General features: G+C 46.9%; 1 protein-coding gene across 5 annotated transcripts in view; it reads left to right on the plus strand.

Moving 5' to 3' along the window:
- Positions 1-14,673, plus strand: part of GRIP1 (glutamate receptor interacting protein 1) — a 477,907-nt gene extending 463,234 nt beyond the window's left edge. For all 5 annotated transcript variants that reach the window (XM_075552787.1, XM_075552788.1, XM_075552790.1 and 2 more), the window contains 2 exons: positions 13,575-13,721; positions 14,303-14,673. In XM_075552787.1, the coding sequence (XP_075408902.1) occupies positions 13,575-13,721; positions 14,303-14,521 (366 nt within the window). In that variant the 3' untranslated portion in view covers positions 14,522-14,673. The remainder of the gene's footprint in view (positions 1-13,574; positions 13,722-14,302) is intronic.
- Positions 14,674-17,131: the final 2,458 nt, after the last annotated feature.

The following is a 17,131-nucleotide window of genomic DNA, read 5'->3' on the forward strand; positions in this document are numbered from 1 at the left end:
TGCTTCAGCCACTGTGCCACCAGGGCTGCTTCTGTGTCTCCTCCATGCTGAATGTATTTGAAGCCCTCGCAACATCTCTTCTCTGTCTGCCGTACCCCTTTCCCCACTCATAGCAGCCTTATGAGAGAGTAGAGCTGCCCTGGTGAGTTCACACCAGCAACCAGACGGCCACGAGGTGAAACCATGGCCTTTCTGGTGAGCAGCCGAGCACTTTCCCCACGTGCCACCCAGAGCTCCCACCCCCGTCTCTAGAACAGGACAATAGCCATGTAAAATTGCGGGTGCATTGACGTACCCCCCCAAAGGAAGGTTAGTGATAGCCCGAGGTCAAAGGAGCCCTCTCTTCCACGCTCCTTGCTCTGGGGGGCGCTAAGCAACCATGACAGGGGACCTGATGGGCTTAGTCGTTTCAGTCCAGGTGTGCTGTGCTAAATATCACGTTTGTTTTAAAAATCACTTACCAACAAAATGGGTGGCAGTGGGCAGGCAGGCTGGAAGAATTGTGTTGTGAGCGTGCACTGGGGGGCCCTGGGAGGCAGCAACCAGACCTATGGGACAGGATGCGCCTTTCTCCTTGCCCACTGCCACTCTCCCTCCAAGCAACATGCTGCCCATTCCCCACATGGCTTCTCTTTTCTTTGGAATTGAGCCCAGACAAAACAAGGCTGTGGGAGGTGTCCGGCGTGTTCTGAGACATGTGAAAGGACCCCTTACTCTCACCCGTTATCTCGGAGCAGAGACTGGTCACTGAGTTTGGGTCTTGCATGCAAGTGATTTGCCAGCATTGGGAGGTTGCCTGGCGTGGTGAAGATGGATTAGTGGCTGGAATTGATCACCCTCCCAACTGGGCTGCAAAGGACCCGCTGCCCTCTGTCAAGTTGATTCTGGCTCCTGGCCACCCACTAGGAGTGCCACTGTGCTCTGCGGGGTTCTCTGGGGCTGGTCTTTCTGTCAGAAGAAGAAAACCTCCCACCTCTCGGTTGGCAGACAGGTGCATTAAGCTTCACAGCATCCAGCACGCTGCCTGTCCCGACCATTGTGAGAACTAGGAATCAGTACTCTCGCTGTGTGGTGGGTGGGAAGGGGATCAGGGAATGAGGCCCATACCCTTGCCCGCCGTAGAGGACAAGGTTTGGAAGTTTCTGAGACTGCAACTCACTATGGAAGTAGGAAGTCTCATCTTTCTCCCACAGAGCGGCTGGTGGTTTCGAAATGCTGACCTTACTTTTAGCAGCCCAACTCGTAACTACGAGTATAATCAGAGTTTATTTGTAAATCATTATTGGAGGTCTGGGCAAATCCCATAGGGCAAAGCTGCCCCACGTTGGGCTGGCTAAACCCAAAACCCAACCGAGTGCCTTTGAGTCAGTCTGGCTCCTACCCACCCAAGAGGAACCCGAGGGCAAAGTGGTTACAGGTTGGGCTGGGATACGAAAGATAGACCCTCTGAGGGAGAATGATGGGGCTTTCTACTCCCGTAGAGAGTTACAGTCTCAGAAAGTCACAGGGACAGTTCTGCTCTGTCCTAGTGGGCTGCTACGCGTCAGTCTGAACTCAATGGCAGTGGATTTGGTTTGGAGTTTGGAGATGATTATCCTATTTTATCAAAGTCATAGGAAGCTGCTCTAAAAACCAAAATGTAACTCGGGGCCATCCACTCAATGCTGACTGATAGCCTGTGGGACAGGGTAGGACTACTGCTGTGTGTTTCTGAGACGATCATGGTGGTGGTGGTTGTTGTTCGGTGCCATCGAGTTGGCCCTGACCCGTGTCAACCTGTCCACAACCGAAGGAAACACTGCACGGTCCTGGGCCAGCCTCACAATCGCCCCTGTGCCTGAGCCCATCGATGCAGCCACTGTGTCAGTCCATCTCGTCAAAGGCCTTTCCTTTTCCCGGCCCTTCCACTTTACCAAACACGATCTCCTTCCCCAGGGTCTCTCCTGACAACATGTGCAAAGTGCGTGAGATCAAGTCTTGTCATCCTTGCCTGTAAGGAGCACTCCGGCCTTACTTCTCTATGAGAGTAGAAACTCTTTATGTGAGTAGAGGGCGGTGGGCTGTTTCAAACTGCTCACCTTGTGTTTAGCAGCCCAACACATCACCACTGTGCCATAGGGTGCCTCCCAGGCAGCTGCTAAGTGACGAGATGAAAAGGAAAGAAGGGCGCCACTTAGGCCCTGGAGCCTCTGAATTTTATCTGTAAAATGAATTCTGGCTTGTAATATAGCTTATCACAGATTCTTCCTCGTTGCAGATAAGGAGTTTGTGATCTTAGCAAGGATTCATCCACAGCCCTCCTTTCCCTTTTGAAGTTTAAATATCCTTTAGTGTTCATTTAATCTATTTCTGACATGAATTCTAGCTTTACTTTCACACTTTTGGGCAGAAAAAAAAGGGGGTGGTGGTGAGTAGAATGAGAAGTTGCCCACATTCAATGTTTGGGTTTATCTACATTTATTCCCCTGGCATGCATGCTTTCCAATAAAATTGTATTCCTTAATTGTAGACAGTTACTTTGTGTTCTTTTTTCCCTTTACATTAAGCTTTTTAGAATCACGTCCTTGCATCCTTTATAAAATTATGGTCACTTATTTTTTAAAAAAGAAGAAAGAAAGAAAGAAAACTCACTGCCATCAAGTTAATTCCAACTCCTAGTGACCCCAGGGTGAGCCCGGTGCCATATTGGTAAACGTTTCTGTGCAGACTGCCTGCCGTTGCGTTACGGGTGTAAAGACTAAGCAGATAGCCCTCCCTGTCTCACTCCTCGGAGCAGCTGGAGGTTTCAAACTGCAGACCTTGCAGATCGCAACCCAGCGTGTCACTGCTACACCCCCAGGCACCTGGTGGTTACACACAGGCTGCTAAACACAAGGGCGGCCATCCCAAACCACCGGCTGCTCCACAGGAGAAAGATGAAGCTTCCTGCTTCCATGGAGAGTTACAGTCTTGGAAAGGCCCGGGGGAGTCTTCTACGTCCTATAGGGTTGCTAGGAGTCACAATCAACTCGATGAGAGTGAGGCTTGGTTTTGTTTTGTTTTGTTTGGGGCAAACATCTTTAAGTGACCCTGTAGGACAGAGTAGAGCCACCTCCACAGGTTTCTGAGGCTATAAATTTTTTTTTAACATTTTATTAGGGGTTCATACAACTCTTATCACAATCCATACATATACATACATCAATTGTATAAAGCACATCCGTACATTCTTTGCCCTAATCATTTTCAAAGCATTTGCTCTCCATTTAAGCCCTTTACATCAGGTTCTCTTTTTTCCCCTCCCTCCCCGCTCCCGCCTCCCTCATGAGTCCTTGATAATTCATAGATTATTATTTTGTCATATCTTGCCCTGCCTGACATCTCCCTTCACCCCCTTCTCTGTTGTCTGTCCCCCAGGGAGGAGGTCACATGTAGATCCTTGTAATCAGTTCCCCCTTTCCAAACCACTCACCCTCTATTCTCCCAGTATCGCCCCTCACCCCCTGGTTCTGAAGGTATCATCCACCCTGGATTCCCTGTGCCTCCAGCTCCTCTATGCACCAGTGTACACCCTCTGCTCTATCCAGACTTGCAAGGTAGAATTCGGATCATGGTAGTTGGCGGGAGGAAGCATCTAGGATCTGAGGGAAAGCTGTATTCTTCATCGGTGCTACATTGCACCCTGACTGACTCATCTCCTCCCCTATCTTTACTGGAACAGAAAACCTTGTCTTTCTCGTGAAGAGCAGCTTGTGGGGTTTAAGCCACTGCAGGCCACCTGCAGTCCTACTAGGTCACCAGGGCTCCCCCTTGATATCACAGGGCGGATTTTTACTGCCATCAACTTTACCTCCACACAAGGACATATGTGTGTGGGTATTTCTACCCCTTACATATTTGAGGATTTTGCTTGTTTCTTAAGAGGGATGCTCTTTTCTTCTTAATGCTAAAATGTCATGTTCCTCCTTGGAAGCTGTGTCATTGCCAGCCAGCAGCAATGGACATATGTGTGAGCATTAGGAGTTAGCCTAGAGCTTCTCCTAATAGCTAGTTGACAACTGCCTTTGTGTAGGAGTTGGTAGAAGCTAAAGACAACAAGTGAACATAGGAACATTTGCTCTTATCTACCATTCTATGCCACAAGTCCCTGATTAGTGCAAGTAGTTAAGAACTTAACCGTTAAATGTGGAGTATTTGAGCCCCTAGGAAGAAAGGTCTGGCAGCCTGCTTCCAGAAAACCAGCCATTGTCAACCGTATGGCACACATTCATGGGGTCATCCTGCATCAGCATTGACTCGACAGTCACTGTGTTTGCTTGCTTGTTTGTTTTTTAACATTCTGCTAGATCCATTCACTGCCATCAATTCAACTCCAACAACCCTATAGACCAGGATAGAGCTACTCTTGTGGGTTTCCAAGGCTGTAATGCTTTGTGGGAATAGAAAGCCTCGTCTTTCCACTACAACGTGGTTGGTTGATTCAATCTACTGACCTTGCAGTTAGCAGCCCAATGTATAACCCACTATGCCACCAGGGCTCCTAGTTCCTCAAGCAAGGGATGATGGTGATAACTTGGACCACAAGCTCCATCACCACACAGATGTGGGTTTGGGTCCCAGACTGCCTCTTGTTTGCTGTGCCCCTTCCCTGGAACTCAGTTTAACCCCTAGTAAAGCTGGGCAGGATGTTTAGAATCCGCAGAGTGAGACGTCTCAAGGGAGCATCTACCCTGGTCAGCAAGTCACCACCAGCAGTCTGGCCTCAGCTGTACTTTCTCAGACGCAGTGAGATCCCCTCATCAGCCCAGACCTAAGTCAACTCCGTTTACAGAGAGAAATAGACATCAGTCTCTAGTTCCCTTGTCCCTGCATCAATCTAACAACGTGTCCAAGTCCAATTTCCCAGTAGAACTAGATGTTGTTGGGGAAGTAGGGGATCTGGGGGACAAGGATTGGAGTTTGGGTTACATGTTTGAATGCGTAATGACATCCTGCCAGGATCAATCCTAAAGTGTGTTCCTTCCATTAGCTTTTTTGTCTACGGTTCTGTCCAGACATACTTCACATAATGTTAAAGGCATCGTTCTTATACAAATAATTAGTTGATGTCAACATTTGCGCTTGTTTTGCTCAGCAGTGAAGAAACTAGCAAGTTGACAAACTTGTTCACGAGATGATAAGGAAACTGTGTAAAAACATCTCTAAGTAAGAGTTCTTAGACTCTGAGGCTGTGGTTCCTAGGGGCCAGAGATCATTTGCATCCCAACCAGACAGAACTCAATTTGCATCTTAAGAGTTTTCTGCAAGTTACCACCCACCCTTGCAGATCCTGCGCTCTAAGCGGTAGAAATGGAGAGTCCAGCAGCGTTGCAATTCCCACCTAAGCTGGTCCTTAGGCCGGCTTGTCAGATGATGTTCTAGTGCACCTGTTTCCAAGTCTGTCTTCAGCTGTTTCGTCACCTCGATCATTCATCTGGTCGAATTGTCGTTCTGCTTTGGGCTGCTAACTGCAAGGTTTGTAGTTTGAAACCTCCAGCCATTCCTAAGGGGAAGAATGGGACATTGCATTCCTGCAAAGAGTTACAGTCTAGGACACGGGGCTGTTCTAACCTGTCCTACAGGGTCGTCATGAGTTGGCCTCGACTCACTGGCCATGACTTTGGGGTAGGTTTGGATTATTGACCCATGACTCCTTCCTCAGAAATATTATGGGAGGTTTACCAAAGGGCTTCAGAAGGTTCATGGGAAAATGGAATTTAAAAAATAATGGAAGAACGTTTACGGCAATCAGTTCAAGATCAATGATAAAGATCTCTTGATGATATGTGAATGGGAGAAAAGAACCAGAAGGAACACACATACTTTTCATGGCAGCGCCCTCCTTGCCAGAGGACATGGAAACAGTCCCGTAAGACAAACACCATTCTTCACTGCAGACATCGCATTGCCCACCCTCTTGAGATCTGCGATTCTTTGTATTTGACTTCATAATTCTGCTGAAATAAATAGATTCATTCTACAAAAGGGAATTTTTTCACAAAATATTTTAAGCCCCTTCTTATTGTAAGGAATTTTGGGGCGCGAAACAGAACCAAAGATCCAATCGGCAAAATTTAGAAGCAGACTTTATTGGGAGGCTTGCGGGCGGGTTCAGCAACTCAGGGAATTGAGCTATTGAAACCGCACTTTGGGAAATTTAGGCTGCGGTTTTTATACCCCTGCTGGCAGGCACAGCTGGGAAGGGTCCAAGCTGGGGAGGATCTGTGCACACAGGTGCTTCAGAAGGGAGAAGGTCTTTGACCTTATCTATATGCCAAGGGCGGCTAGAGTGGAGTGTACATATCTTCAGAAAACATTCTGGCTCCGGGAGGAGCCAGCTCCAGGAATTTGAAGGTTGAGCAGCGGAGGGGGAGATCAGTGAGAGAGGGAGGTCACTGAAAGGGAGGTCTATGAGAGGTGAATTCTGAGAGCCAAGCTGAAGGCACCAGACTCAAAATGGAGTGCCTGCTGCCAAGACCAGGCACTTATTAGTCCATGTTCTCCAGAAAAACAGAAGCAATAGTGTGCTAAGAAGGATGGATGGATGAATGGGTATGTTTAGATGTATTTTAAGGAATTAACTAATGCAGTTGTGGGGTACAGGCACTGGGAAGTCCTAGTGGGGCACACTGGAAATTCCTTATTTTTGCTCTTAAGGCATTCAGCTGATTGGAGGAGATCCGCCAAAGTATTCTTTACTTGGTTAGAGCCAACTGATTGTCAATGTCAATCACATCAACAAAATACCTTCATAGGAACATCTAGGCTAGGGTTTGACCAGACAGCTGGATACCATAGCCAGCCAAGTTGACCCATAAAACTGGCCATCCCAAGAAAAGCCACCCAGAGCTACAGGTGACCCAGAATCCAGGCGGTTCACATAGCCCCAAGGGGAATAGAGGTCCCTAAGTTGCAGAAGGAAATGGGCAGAACAAGAGCTGGAGAGAAGCCAGGCCAGAGCCTAGCTGGGCTCTAGAGACAGAGCCAGACATGGAGAAGGAGAGTGGCCCACATAGACACCTGGAGCAAGGACTCTGCAGATGCCGGCTGATGTGGTGCTGCTGTCTGAGGAGAGGCATACGGGGCCAGTGTCAGAGCTCACAACAACCAGGCGACCTTCCTGGGCCCATAGCTTGGCTTCCTCTCCTGGATAAATGAGCTACTGACATAACTCTTTCCTCTTTTGTTATCATGAGAAGTGATAGATGTGACAGTGCTCTGAGGTGACTCTTTAATTGGCCACAAGTCTCAGAAGTGCTGGTAGTCCCTTGGTTGGGACTCAGTTCTTCAAAGGCCTGGACTGCTCCCACTCTCCAACTTGCCCAAGCTACTAAGTCTCTCTCTCCTGCCAAGCCCTCCCTCTCTAAGTCCCGGCTCCAGGCCTCTGTCAGAGAGCAGCAGGAGGCAGTGCTTGAAGCAGCTGTCCCTGCCTCTTTTTCGCCAGAGAGGCTCCCTAGACAGGAGGACAGCAGCCGCCTTTCCTGACCCAATTCATCTTCAGGCTCAGCTGTTCTAAGTGCGCAGAAATGGAGATGGTTTCCTTTGGGGCTGGAAGGATGCAGTGGAAGGACTTTACATACATACATACATAATATATATATATATATTCATTTTATCGGGGGCTTGCACACCTCTCATCACAATCCATACCTACATCCATTGTGTTGAGCACATTTGTACATTTGTTGCCATCATCATTCTCAAAACATTTACCTTCTACTTGAACCCTTGGTGTCAGCTCATTTTCCCCTCCCTCCCTACCCTCCTCCCTTATGAACCCTTGATAATTTATAAATTATTATTATTTGTCATGTCTTACACTGTCTGACATCTCCCTTCACCCACTTTTCTGTTGTCTTCCCCCAGGGAGGGAGTTATATGGAGATCCTTGTGATCCATACCCCCTTTCTACCTCACCTTCCTCCCACCCTCCCGATATCGCTACTCTCACCACTGGTCCTGAAGAGTTCATCTGCCCCGGATTCCCTGTGTTTCCAGTTCCTCTCTGTACTAGTGTACATCCTCTGGTCTAGCCAGACTTGTAAGGTAGAATTGGGATCATGATAGTAAGGTGGGGGGAGAAGTATTCAAGAACTAGAAGAAAATTGTGTTTTGTCATTGCTACACTACACTCTGACTGGCTCCTCTCCTCCCTGCGACCCTTCTGCAAGGGGATGTCCAGTTGCCTACAGATGGGCTTTGGGTCCCCACTCTGCACTCTCCCTCATTTACAATGATATGATTTTTTTGTTCTTTGATGCCTGATACCTGATGCTATGGACACCTCATGATCACACAGGCTGGTGTGCTTCTTCCATGTGGGCTTTTTTGCTTCTGAGCTATGTGGCCACTTGTTTATCTCCAAGCCTTTAAGACCCCAGATGCTATATCTTTTGATAGCTGGGCACCATCAGCTTTCTTCACCACATTTGCTTATGCACCTGCTTTGTCTTCAGCGATCGTGTCAGGAAGGTGAGCATCATGGAATGCCAGTTAAATAGAACAAAGTGCTCTTGCATTGAGGGAATGCTTGATTGGAGGCCCAATGTCCATCTACTACCTTGATACTTTATACATAAATATATGAACATAGATCTGTTCCCTATTGTTATCTATAAATATGTTTACATACGTACATGCCTGTATTTAGACCTCTATAAATGCCCTTGCCTCTAGTTCTTTCCTCTATTTCCTTTTACTTTCCTCTTGTTCCACTATCATGCTCAGCCTACATTTGGGTTTCAGTAATTCCTCCCGTTTACATTGCCATTGATCAAGCCCTACCAGGCTTCCTATACCATCCTTGCCATCTATTTTGGATCACTTGTTGTTCCCTTGTCCCTGGGTTTGTTAAAACCTACTTCCTTTCCCCCACCTCCCCCTCTCCCATGTCCCCTTTCCCCCACCCTCCACCTCCTCCCACGAACCTTGGGTCCAGTAGTTTTCTACTCCAGATTGTTTATCCCACCTATCTTCAGATAGACCTTCAGAGATAATAATATGCACAAAAGAAATGCCTGTAAATAGTTCAAGGTCTGTTTGTTGACCTTTAGGAGTCATTTTCTCATCAAGTCTGATGAGGTGCCACGCCCTGGTCCCCAAGTCTAATTTTGGTATTTCCTTGCGACTTCCTTGCTCTGCTCCCCTTGCTGTTCTGTTGCACACCTTTAGTGTGTTGCCTCTGTGTAGTGGGGTCAGATCAGGTGCGATTCCCACACTGTGTCTCCAGTGTTGGCCCCCGTAGGGCCATGGGTCAGTGAAGGATGGACTCTCAATCATTATGGGAGCAGCCAGCTTCCCCTTTCTCATTTAGAGCAACTGGTGGGTTTTAGCCACTGACCTCAATGCATAGTGCACTACCCCTACATATTAGTTACTGGTCCTTCTCGCCTCTTTTTCTTCTTTCTCCTCCTTTCTCCTCCTCCTCTCCTTCAAGGCTCCTTGGAGGAATGCACGACTCCAGATCTGAGTCAGGAAATATTCACGGTGGGTCTGTGATACATACCTTGTGCCAGAGAGCTAAGAAGTTATCAGAACTAAGCAGTCATCTCAAGAGGATGTGGGAGTCAAAAGGAAGGGTTCTTGTTGGCCAACAAAAACTAATTGTAATGAGTGCAAATGACCGAGCGCTATTGAATACATGAAAAAACTTGAGGTTCATATTGATACCTAACAAAAGACCTGGTGGCACAACACGTAAAGCTCTCAGCTGCTCATCAAAAGGTCATCGGCTCAAATGCAAGAGTGGTTTCATGGGAGAAAGATGAGACAGTGTGTGTCTAGACAGCCCTATTTGATTCTGCGTCAGAATCCACGTGATGGCAGTGGGTTGTAGAATCTCAATTGGAGACCATCAGAAATAAGTAGATTTATTCCTTATTCTGAAAATAAAAATGGAAGAATTGAGCCTGCCTTTATAATATAAACTGAGTTTCAGAGTAGCCAAGCATGCAAATGGAGAGAATTCTAATTTTAGCTAATGAATACAGAAGAAATTATTATTGGAAAACCATCATGTGCACCCTCCGATGATGCTATTGGCTCAGACGATGGCCATGAGGGTTGAAGGCCTCCATGTTTCAGTTAGAAGTTGAGGGGGTTTCGCCATGGAGGAGGGAGAGCTGCTTTTCTGAACTCACCCAATGGCACAATTGGACATCGAACGGTATTGTCTTAAGTACACTGTACTGCTTGTGATAGACTTGACCCTATCCAAATCAAGCATCCGAGCCAAATTCCATGTGGAAGAAATATGGGGCCGAGAGCAAGCTATAGGGCCTGAAAAACGGTTTCTACAGTAAGTGAATTGTATGAGGGAACAGGATGTGTAGGACAGCTGACACAAAAGTAATGCACGGACTTGTTGATAATCTGCTTTGAACAAACCAACTCTACACGAGCACTTCTGAGACATCATAAAGGGCAGTGATAACAGGACAGCCCATGAAGATGGCCCATCATGTGCCCTGGAAAGCCGCGGGTCTCACGGTCGGGATCCTGAGTTTGAACCACTTCTCTGACAGACCTCTCTTGAGGTCTCATCTCCAGGTCTGTAAGCGCCGCTCCATAAACTTGGTTTAGTCACTTCTGTTGGTTTTCAGAACTTCTCCCCCAGGTTCCACAGGCCATATTATCAGGAAGTTTTGCAGCTTACAGGAGTCTGGTAGCATCGTGGATATGTATTAGGCTGTTAATCCCAAGGCCAGCAGTTCAGACTCACTAAGAAAGATGGGGCTTTCTCCTCTCCCAGAGGTACAGTCTGGGAACCTCACAGGGTCAGTTCCACCCTGCCCTACAGGGCCACTCTGCGCGGGCAACTCAAGGCAGTGAGAGAGTACGTTTCTTGTAGCTTTCACTGGAACGCCCACCTTTCCTCCTGCAGAGTCTGCTGTCTTCATCGGCAGCTGTCTAATGACCATCAGGGCAATGGAGGATGAAGGAAGTGGCGCTCAAGGTTTGAGAGTCAGAATGAAAGTCCTCTTGACTGTTACATCAGCGTTGAACTGCTAACCACAAGGTCAGCAGTTCAAAACTCTCAGCCTTTCCACAGGAGAAAAATTAGGCTTTCTGCTCCTGTAAAGATTTGCAGTCTTGGAAAACCCCAAAGGCAGTCCTACCCTGTCCTGTAGGGTCCACTCAACGGCAGTGAGCTTGGCTTTGGGTTTGGGTTTTGGGTCCTTTGTGTTGCTGTCCAATGATGAAACACTAACCAAAAGGTGGATGGTTGGAGCCCATCCGTTTCTCAAAAGAAAATGGAAATTATCTGGTTCCATAAAGATTGATAGCCTCAAAGAACTAGGAGGCAAAAGACATTTGTAGCTGTATACATATAGGTATGGATATATGTAAATATATTAATATATAAGGATAGGGATATAGGTCTACGTACATATATTTATATGTTAAGTATCAAGGTAGCAGATGGACATTGGGCCTCTGCTCAAGTCCTTCCTCAACACAAAACACTTTGTTCTAATAACCTGGCATTCCATGATGCTCACCTTCCCGACATGATTGCTGAAGACAAAATGGGTACATAAGCTAATGTGGTGAAGAAAGCTGATGGTGCCTGTCTATTTCAAAAGATAGCGCTTAGGGTCTTAAAGGCTTGAAGGTAAATAAGCAGCCATCTAGCAGGGAAGCAACAGAGCCCACATGGAAGAAGCACACCAGCCTGTGTGATCATGTGGTGTTGATGGGATCAGGTATCAGAAGACCCAAAACAAACAATCATATTGATTCAAATGAAGGGGAATATCGTAGCCAATAAAATGACATCTTCTTCGCAGGAAGAGAATATGCTAAGCACAGAGCTATAGGAGTCCCTGAGTGATACAAGCAATTAACGTAGTCGGCAGCTAACTGAAAAGTTGGAGGTTCGAGTCTACCTAGAGATGCCTCAAAAGAAAGTTCTACTTTCAAAAACCCAACCACTTTCCAAAAATCAACCTATAGAACTCAGTTCTACTCTTGCCACACATTGGGTGGTGAGTCAGGGTCAGCAATGGGGACATAGAGCAGGGACCAGGCGGGGCGGACAGGATCACATGGCATTATTAGTCCGTCATATTTCAGGAACTATAGAAGGTTGCTCCCGCTGTTCTTTGGAGTTAGTGCTTGAAAACCCACTAGCCACTCCAAAGTAGAAAAGGCTGGACAATTGACTTCCTTGATGGCCTCGTAATTCGGCTCTGTCAGCCAGGACTCAATGGCAGTGTGTTTCATTTTTTGGTATGTTTACTTGATGACTGTGATTAGAAAACATATAAAAAACAGCCAACCATCTAGCTCAGAAGCAACAAAGCCCACAGAGAAGAATCACACGGCCTAAGGGAATACAAGGTGTTGAATGGACCATGTAGCAGACACAAAGGAACAAAAACAATCATTGTGTGATCACCTTCCTCACATAATCGCTGAAGACGAAAGTGTGCATAAGCAAGTGTGGTGAAGAAGGCCAATGGTGCCCGGCTACTGAGAGATATAGTGTCTGGGGACTTAAAGGCTTGAAAGCAAACAAGCGGCCATCTAGCCCAGAAGCAACCAAGCCCACACAGAAGCAGCACACCAACATAGGTGACCGTGAAGGACAGAGGAGACCAGGTCTCCAACAACAAAGGTGGGGTGGTGGTGAGAGTCACATCACCATGAAAGAGGGGGAGTGCATGATGGGGACCCAATGCCCATCTGTAGACAGCTGGACACCCCTTCCAGAGGGGTAGTGTGGAGGAGATGGGCCACTCAGGGTTCAGTGTAGCAACAATGAAACTAAAAACCTTCCTCTAGTTCCTGAACGCTTCCTCCCCTCCCAATCATCATGACCCCAATTCTACCTTGCCTTGAGGACCTGGTTATACCAGAGGATGTACAGCGGTGCAGTGGGGATCTGGAGGCACAGGGAATCTAGGACAGACGAACCCCTCAACACCAGCAGTGGGAGTGGCGACACCAGGAGGGAAGGGGGTATAGAAAGGGAGAACCGATCTCAGAGATCTATGTGTAACCTCCTCTCTGGGAGATGGGCAATGGGGAGGCGGGTGAGAGGAGACGCCGGGGAGTGTAAGATAAGATATAATAATTATTTATAAACTATCAAGGGACCAGGGTGGGATTGGGGAGGGAGGGGGACGGGGGAAAAAAGGGAAACCGAGCTGATTCCAGGAACCCAAGTGGAAGGTGAATTATGAGAATGACGAGTGCAACGAATGTATAAGGGTGCTTTGCTCAACTGATGTATGTACAGACTGTGATAAGAGCCTTATGAGCCCCAATAAAAAGATTAAAAATAAATAAATAAATAAAAACAGCCAAACCAGAAAATTTATAAAAACAGTCAAACCAGGTCCTGACTGCAGTTCCAGGTGGGACATTACAAATTCCAAAGATAATCTTGGGGTGGGGGAAAGTGGCAGGGAGGGGAGGGGGGAAAGCCCTACATTGACAATGCTGTTCCCTTATGTTCATAAAAATGGTTGAAAAGATTGTTCACGAAGGTCTTTCACAAGCAACCGTCTCCAGCTAAGCTGGTGTTTCCCCTGGTGCTTTCTCCTCTCCAGGTCACCTTGTACAAGGACTCTGACACGGAGGACTTCGGGTTCAGCGTTGCGGATGGCTTGCTGGAGAAAGGCGTGTACGTCAAAAATATTCGCCTCGCGGGACCAGGAGATCTTGGTGGCTTAAAGCCTTATGACAGGCTCTTACAGGTAAGGCCTCCGGTGGGAGTTCAGCCCCCTGGGCTTAACCCTGCGCATCATCCTGGACTTGGGGAGCCGTGATCCCTCTTTCCCTGGGAAATCCACAGCAGTGTAATAGCTGAATGAAGAAATTCCGCCCGGCCAGTCAATTTGATCTCAGCCTGATACAGTTCCTGGTTCCTTGCCCTTATGACTTTAGTTTATGACCCTGAACTCAGAGCCTTCTTGCCCAGTCTAACGCTTACTCCTAAAACCCACCCGGCCACGGCGCCGTTGCCTACAAGCTATGGTAGTGGCTGGCGTAGAACACACATTACCTCTCCCACTGCTCCGCCTCACCTGCCACACAAGACTCACCTTGGTAAGCTGCTCCCCTGCTGCTCTCTCCTCAGGCGTCCTCCGCCATCTATGGCTGCAGCTCTCAGTACAGATGTAAGCGCAAGAGGGATGGGTAGGCATTGGTCATAGCTACGAGTGGGTGAGCCCCTCGCTGTTCTACACTGTTGTCAGAACCCCTGAAATGTCACCGTAGCTCCTGTGACTTCCTGCATGGCCTCAGTCACCCAGAAGGGCTCTTCTCGACCTTACAGGTTAACCACGTCCGCACCAGAGACTTTGACTGCTGCCTCGTTGTGCCCCTGATAGCAGAATCCGGCAACAAGCTGGACCTGGTGATCAGCAGAAACCTACTGGCTCCCCAGAAGGCGATGGAGCCCGGAGGAGAATGGAGGGAGCCCCAGAGGGCGCATTTCCAGCAGCCCCCCCACAGCGCGCCTTTGGAGGCACGGGAACCCACTAACACATTATAGCAACGCCTTCGTGAAGCCGGACGAAAGACGTTACACACATGGTGCTAAAACTCCTTCAAGACGTCTGGGACTGGGACGCACAGATACCACGTGGCATTAACTGCAAGCACAGGGGTCTTTTAAATCTCTCATGACTCATGCCCACCTCCCAATTCCGGTTGAAGAGATTCCTTTTTTGTTTGTTTGTTTTTCCTTTCCTTTCAGTGAACACTCTTGGTGTATGGTAGCGAAGAGGGAAACTAGGTAGGCTGCCCCTCCCCACCAATGAACACCTGAGGACATTTGGTACAAGTTCACCTGCCTGTCACTTTTTTAAAAGATTACTGCCCACTTGAAAAGTCTTCTCTATGGTAATTTCCTTTCATTCACGTTGCAATCAGTTTCTTCCTCGGAAGTCTTTAGCATAAGAACTTGACCAACAAGGCTTTCCCTAACAAAGTTAGCTCGCCTAGGGGACTAGTGTTTTGTAAGCTGCTATGGGGAGGGCCGATGGGAGGGGACCGGGATACAATTCAGTTCGCTTCAAATGTTTCAGCCACGATGCACGCAAGAGGCCATTTAGGTGGTGGGGAAATGTTTTGCCCAAGTATAGGAATGATTTTAACTACGATGTATGCTACTCCCTATGCAACAAGGTATCAAACAGGATATGTCTTGTGACCTGTTTTATTTTTGTTTGTTTCTTCTTTTTTGTTTGTTCTAAGGACACATTTTTTAATAGTGGGGGAGGGGGAAATCGCTGGTAATGAATAGTATGTTTAGTAACACTGAAAATTAGTGATCTTAATTTTTAAAATTCCACACTAAGAACTTAAGAGTGAATGAAGAGTCTATTAAAATAAGGTTCATCTTAATGATAGGTTAATCAAACTGCTCGACATGTTTTGAAAGCTGGTAACGCTGAGGGGCGGTACAGCACATGTACTTTAAAATGACACTGGACTAGCTTTTGTCTGAGCCACGTCACTTGATGAAATTGTAAATACATTCTTCACAAAATGCATTGCCAATTATTACCATCCTTCAAAGCAATAAAGTGTGACAGTTGCTTTTATGTTTGTCAGCAACTGTTTTCCTTTGTCCAGATATTTTGAAGAGTTACACTAATAACTGTTATTTGGTGAATATTTAAAAAAAATAGAGCTGTATATTGACTGTAGGATCTCCAGTTTCCAAACATCTTCATGTGGGCCAATAATTCCAACTACCATTTCGGTGAAAACATCCAAACATTGTGTCCTTTGTTTAAGGGAAAACGTCACCTTTCTGTTTGTGCAGAGAAAGATATAATTTTCATCACATTGCAAAACTGCCAGGGCAAGAACGTGTAAAGCAGATCATCTTAAGTTAAAAAAAGAAAAAGATCATGAGTCACTTAAATATGTATTTTTATTTGTAACAAACAAGTATTAAACTGTAAAGTATTTTTGTACAAATTTAATACTTTAATAGCATGGTATTTATCGTCTATGTATGTTTTGGGGAATTCAAAATTGTTGCAGATATTTGTATGGAAAAGTAAAAACCGACAACCCTCTACCAAATGGAATAAACAGTGATTTTAAAGAGCAAAACATACATGCGTTCATTTTTGGTGCCGGAGTGTAGCCCAGAGCCCTGGGCTGAGCTCACCACCTTGCTCTCTCGCTTGTTTCTCATGGGAGGTTTTGCCACAAGCTTGAGCAGTGCGTGGCATGCAAGGGCAGGCTGGATCCCAGCTCTGGGCCTCACTGGTGCCATGGGGTTCACTCACCCCGCCTGTGATACTGAAAGTATATCAGCAAGACGGAGGATGTTGGCCGGGGGCGGGGTGTGGGAGGGTGAGCTATGCACAGGGGTGCCCTAAACAGTGGGAACACAAACACTTCCATTCATGGTGGGTGACAAAGATGGAGACATCGTCATGCAAAGATTCACAAGATCTGTACCCAGAGAACATTATACATATCCTACACAATACATTTCCATAAACAAAACCTATAAACTTGAATTAGGTTAAATATATGCACACCCACACCATACATATAGTTCCAAGCCGCTCATTTGTGCATTATTGCCCCACAGGCCTTGTAAACACACATTCATTACTATGTAATCACATTCTCTGTACCTTGCATAAACCAAACTCACCACCATCAAGTTTCTGACTCATTGCGACCCTGTGGGGCAGTAAAACTGCCTGTGGGTTTCCGAGACTGTAAATCGTTACAGGAGTAGAAAGCCCTTTCTCCATGGAGTGGTGGGAGGTTCGAACATCTGATCTTGCAATTAGCAGCCCCATGCACAGCCACTCTACCACCAAACCGAAACCAAATTCAGTGGCATCAAGATGATGCTTGATGTATAGTGGTCCCATACAGGAGCATGTTTTCTGGCACATGACCCTGTGAGAATCACATGACCCTTACCAAAATTCAAATTGTATTATCACAAAATCTAAGGGATGGTTCAAATTATCCTGGGACACTATAGCTATAAAGTCCATGCTACTGAGTTGATTGTAACCCTATATGTCAGAAGTACTGCCCATGGGACTTTCAAGGCTGTCAGCCTCTTACCAGAAGCCGACTCTCCCCATCTTCCTCCACGGAAGCCGGTGGGTTCAACTCA

Source organism: Tenrec ecaudatus, chromosome 6 (genome assembly GCF_050624435.1).
Source record: "Tenrec ecaudatus isolate mTenEca1 chromosome 6, mTenEca1.hap1, whole genome shotgun sequence".
Classification (NCBI taxonomy): Eukaryota; Metazoa; Chordata; class Mammalia; order Afrosoricida; family Tenrecidae; genus Tenrec; species Tenrec ecaudatus.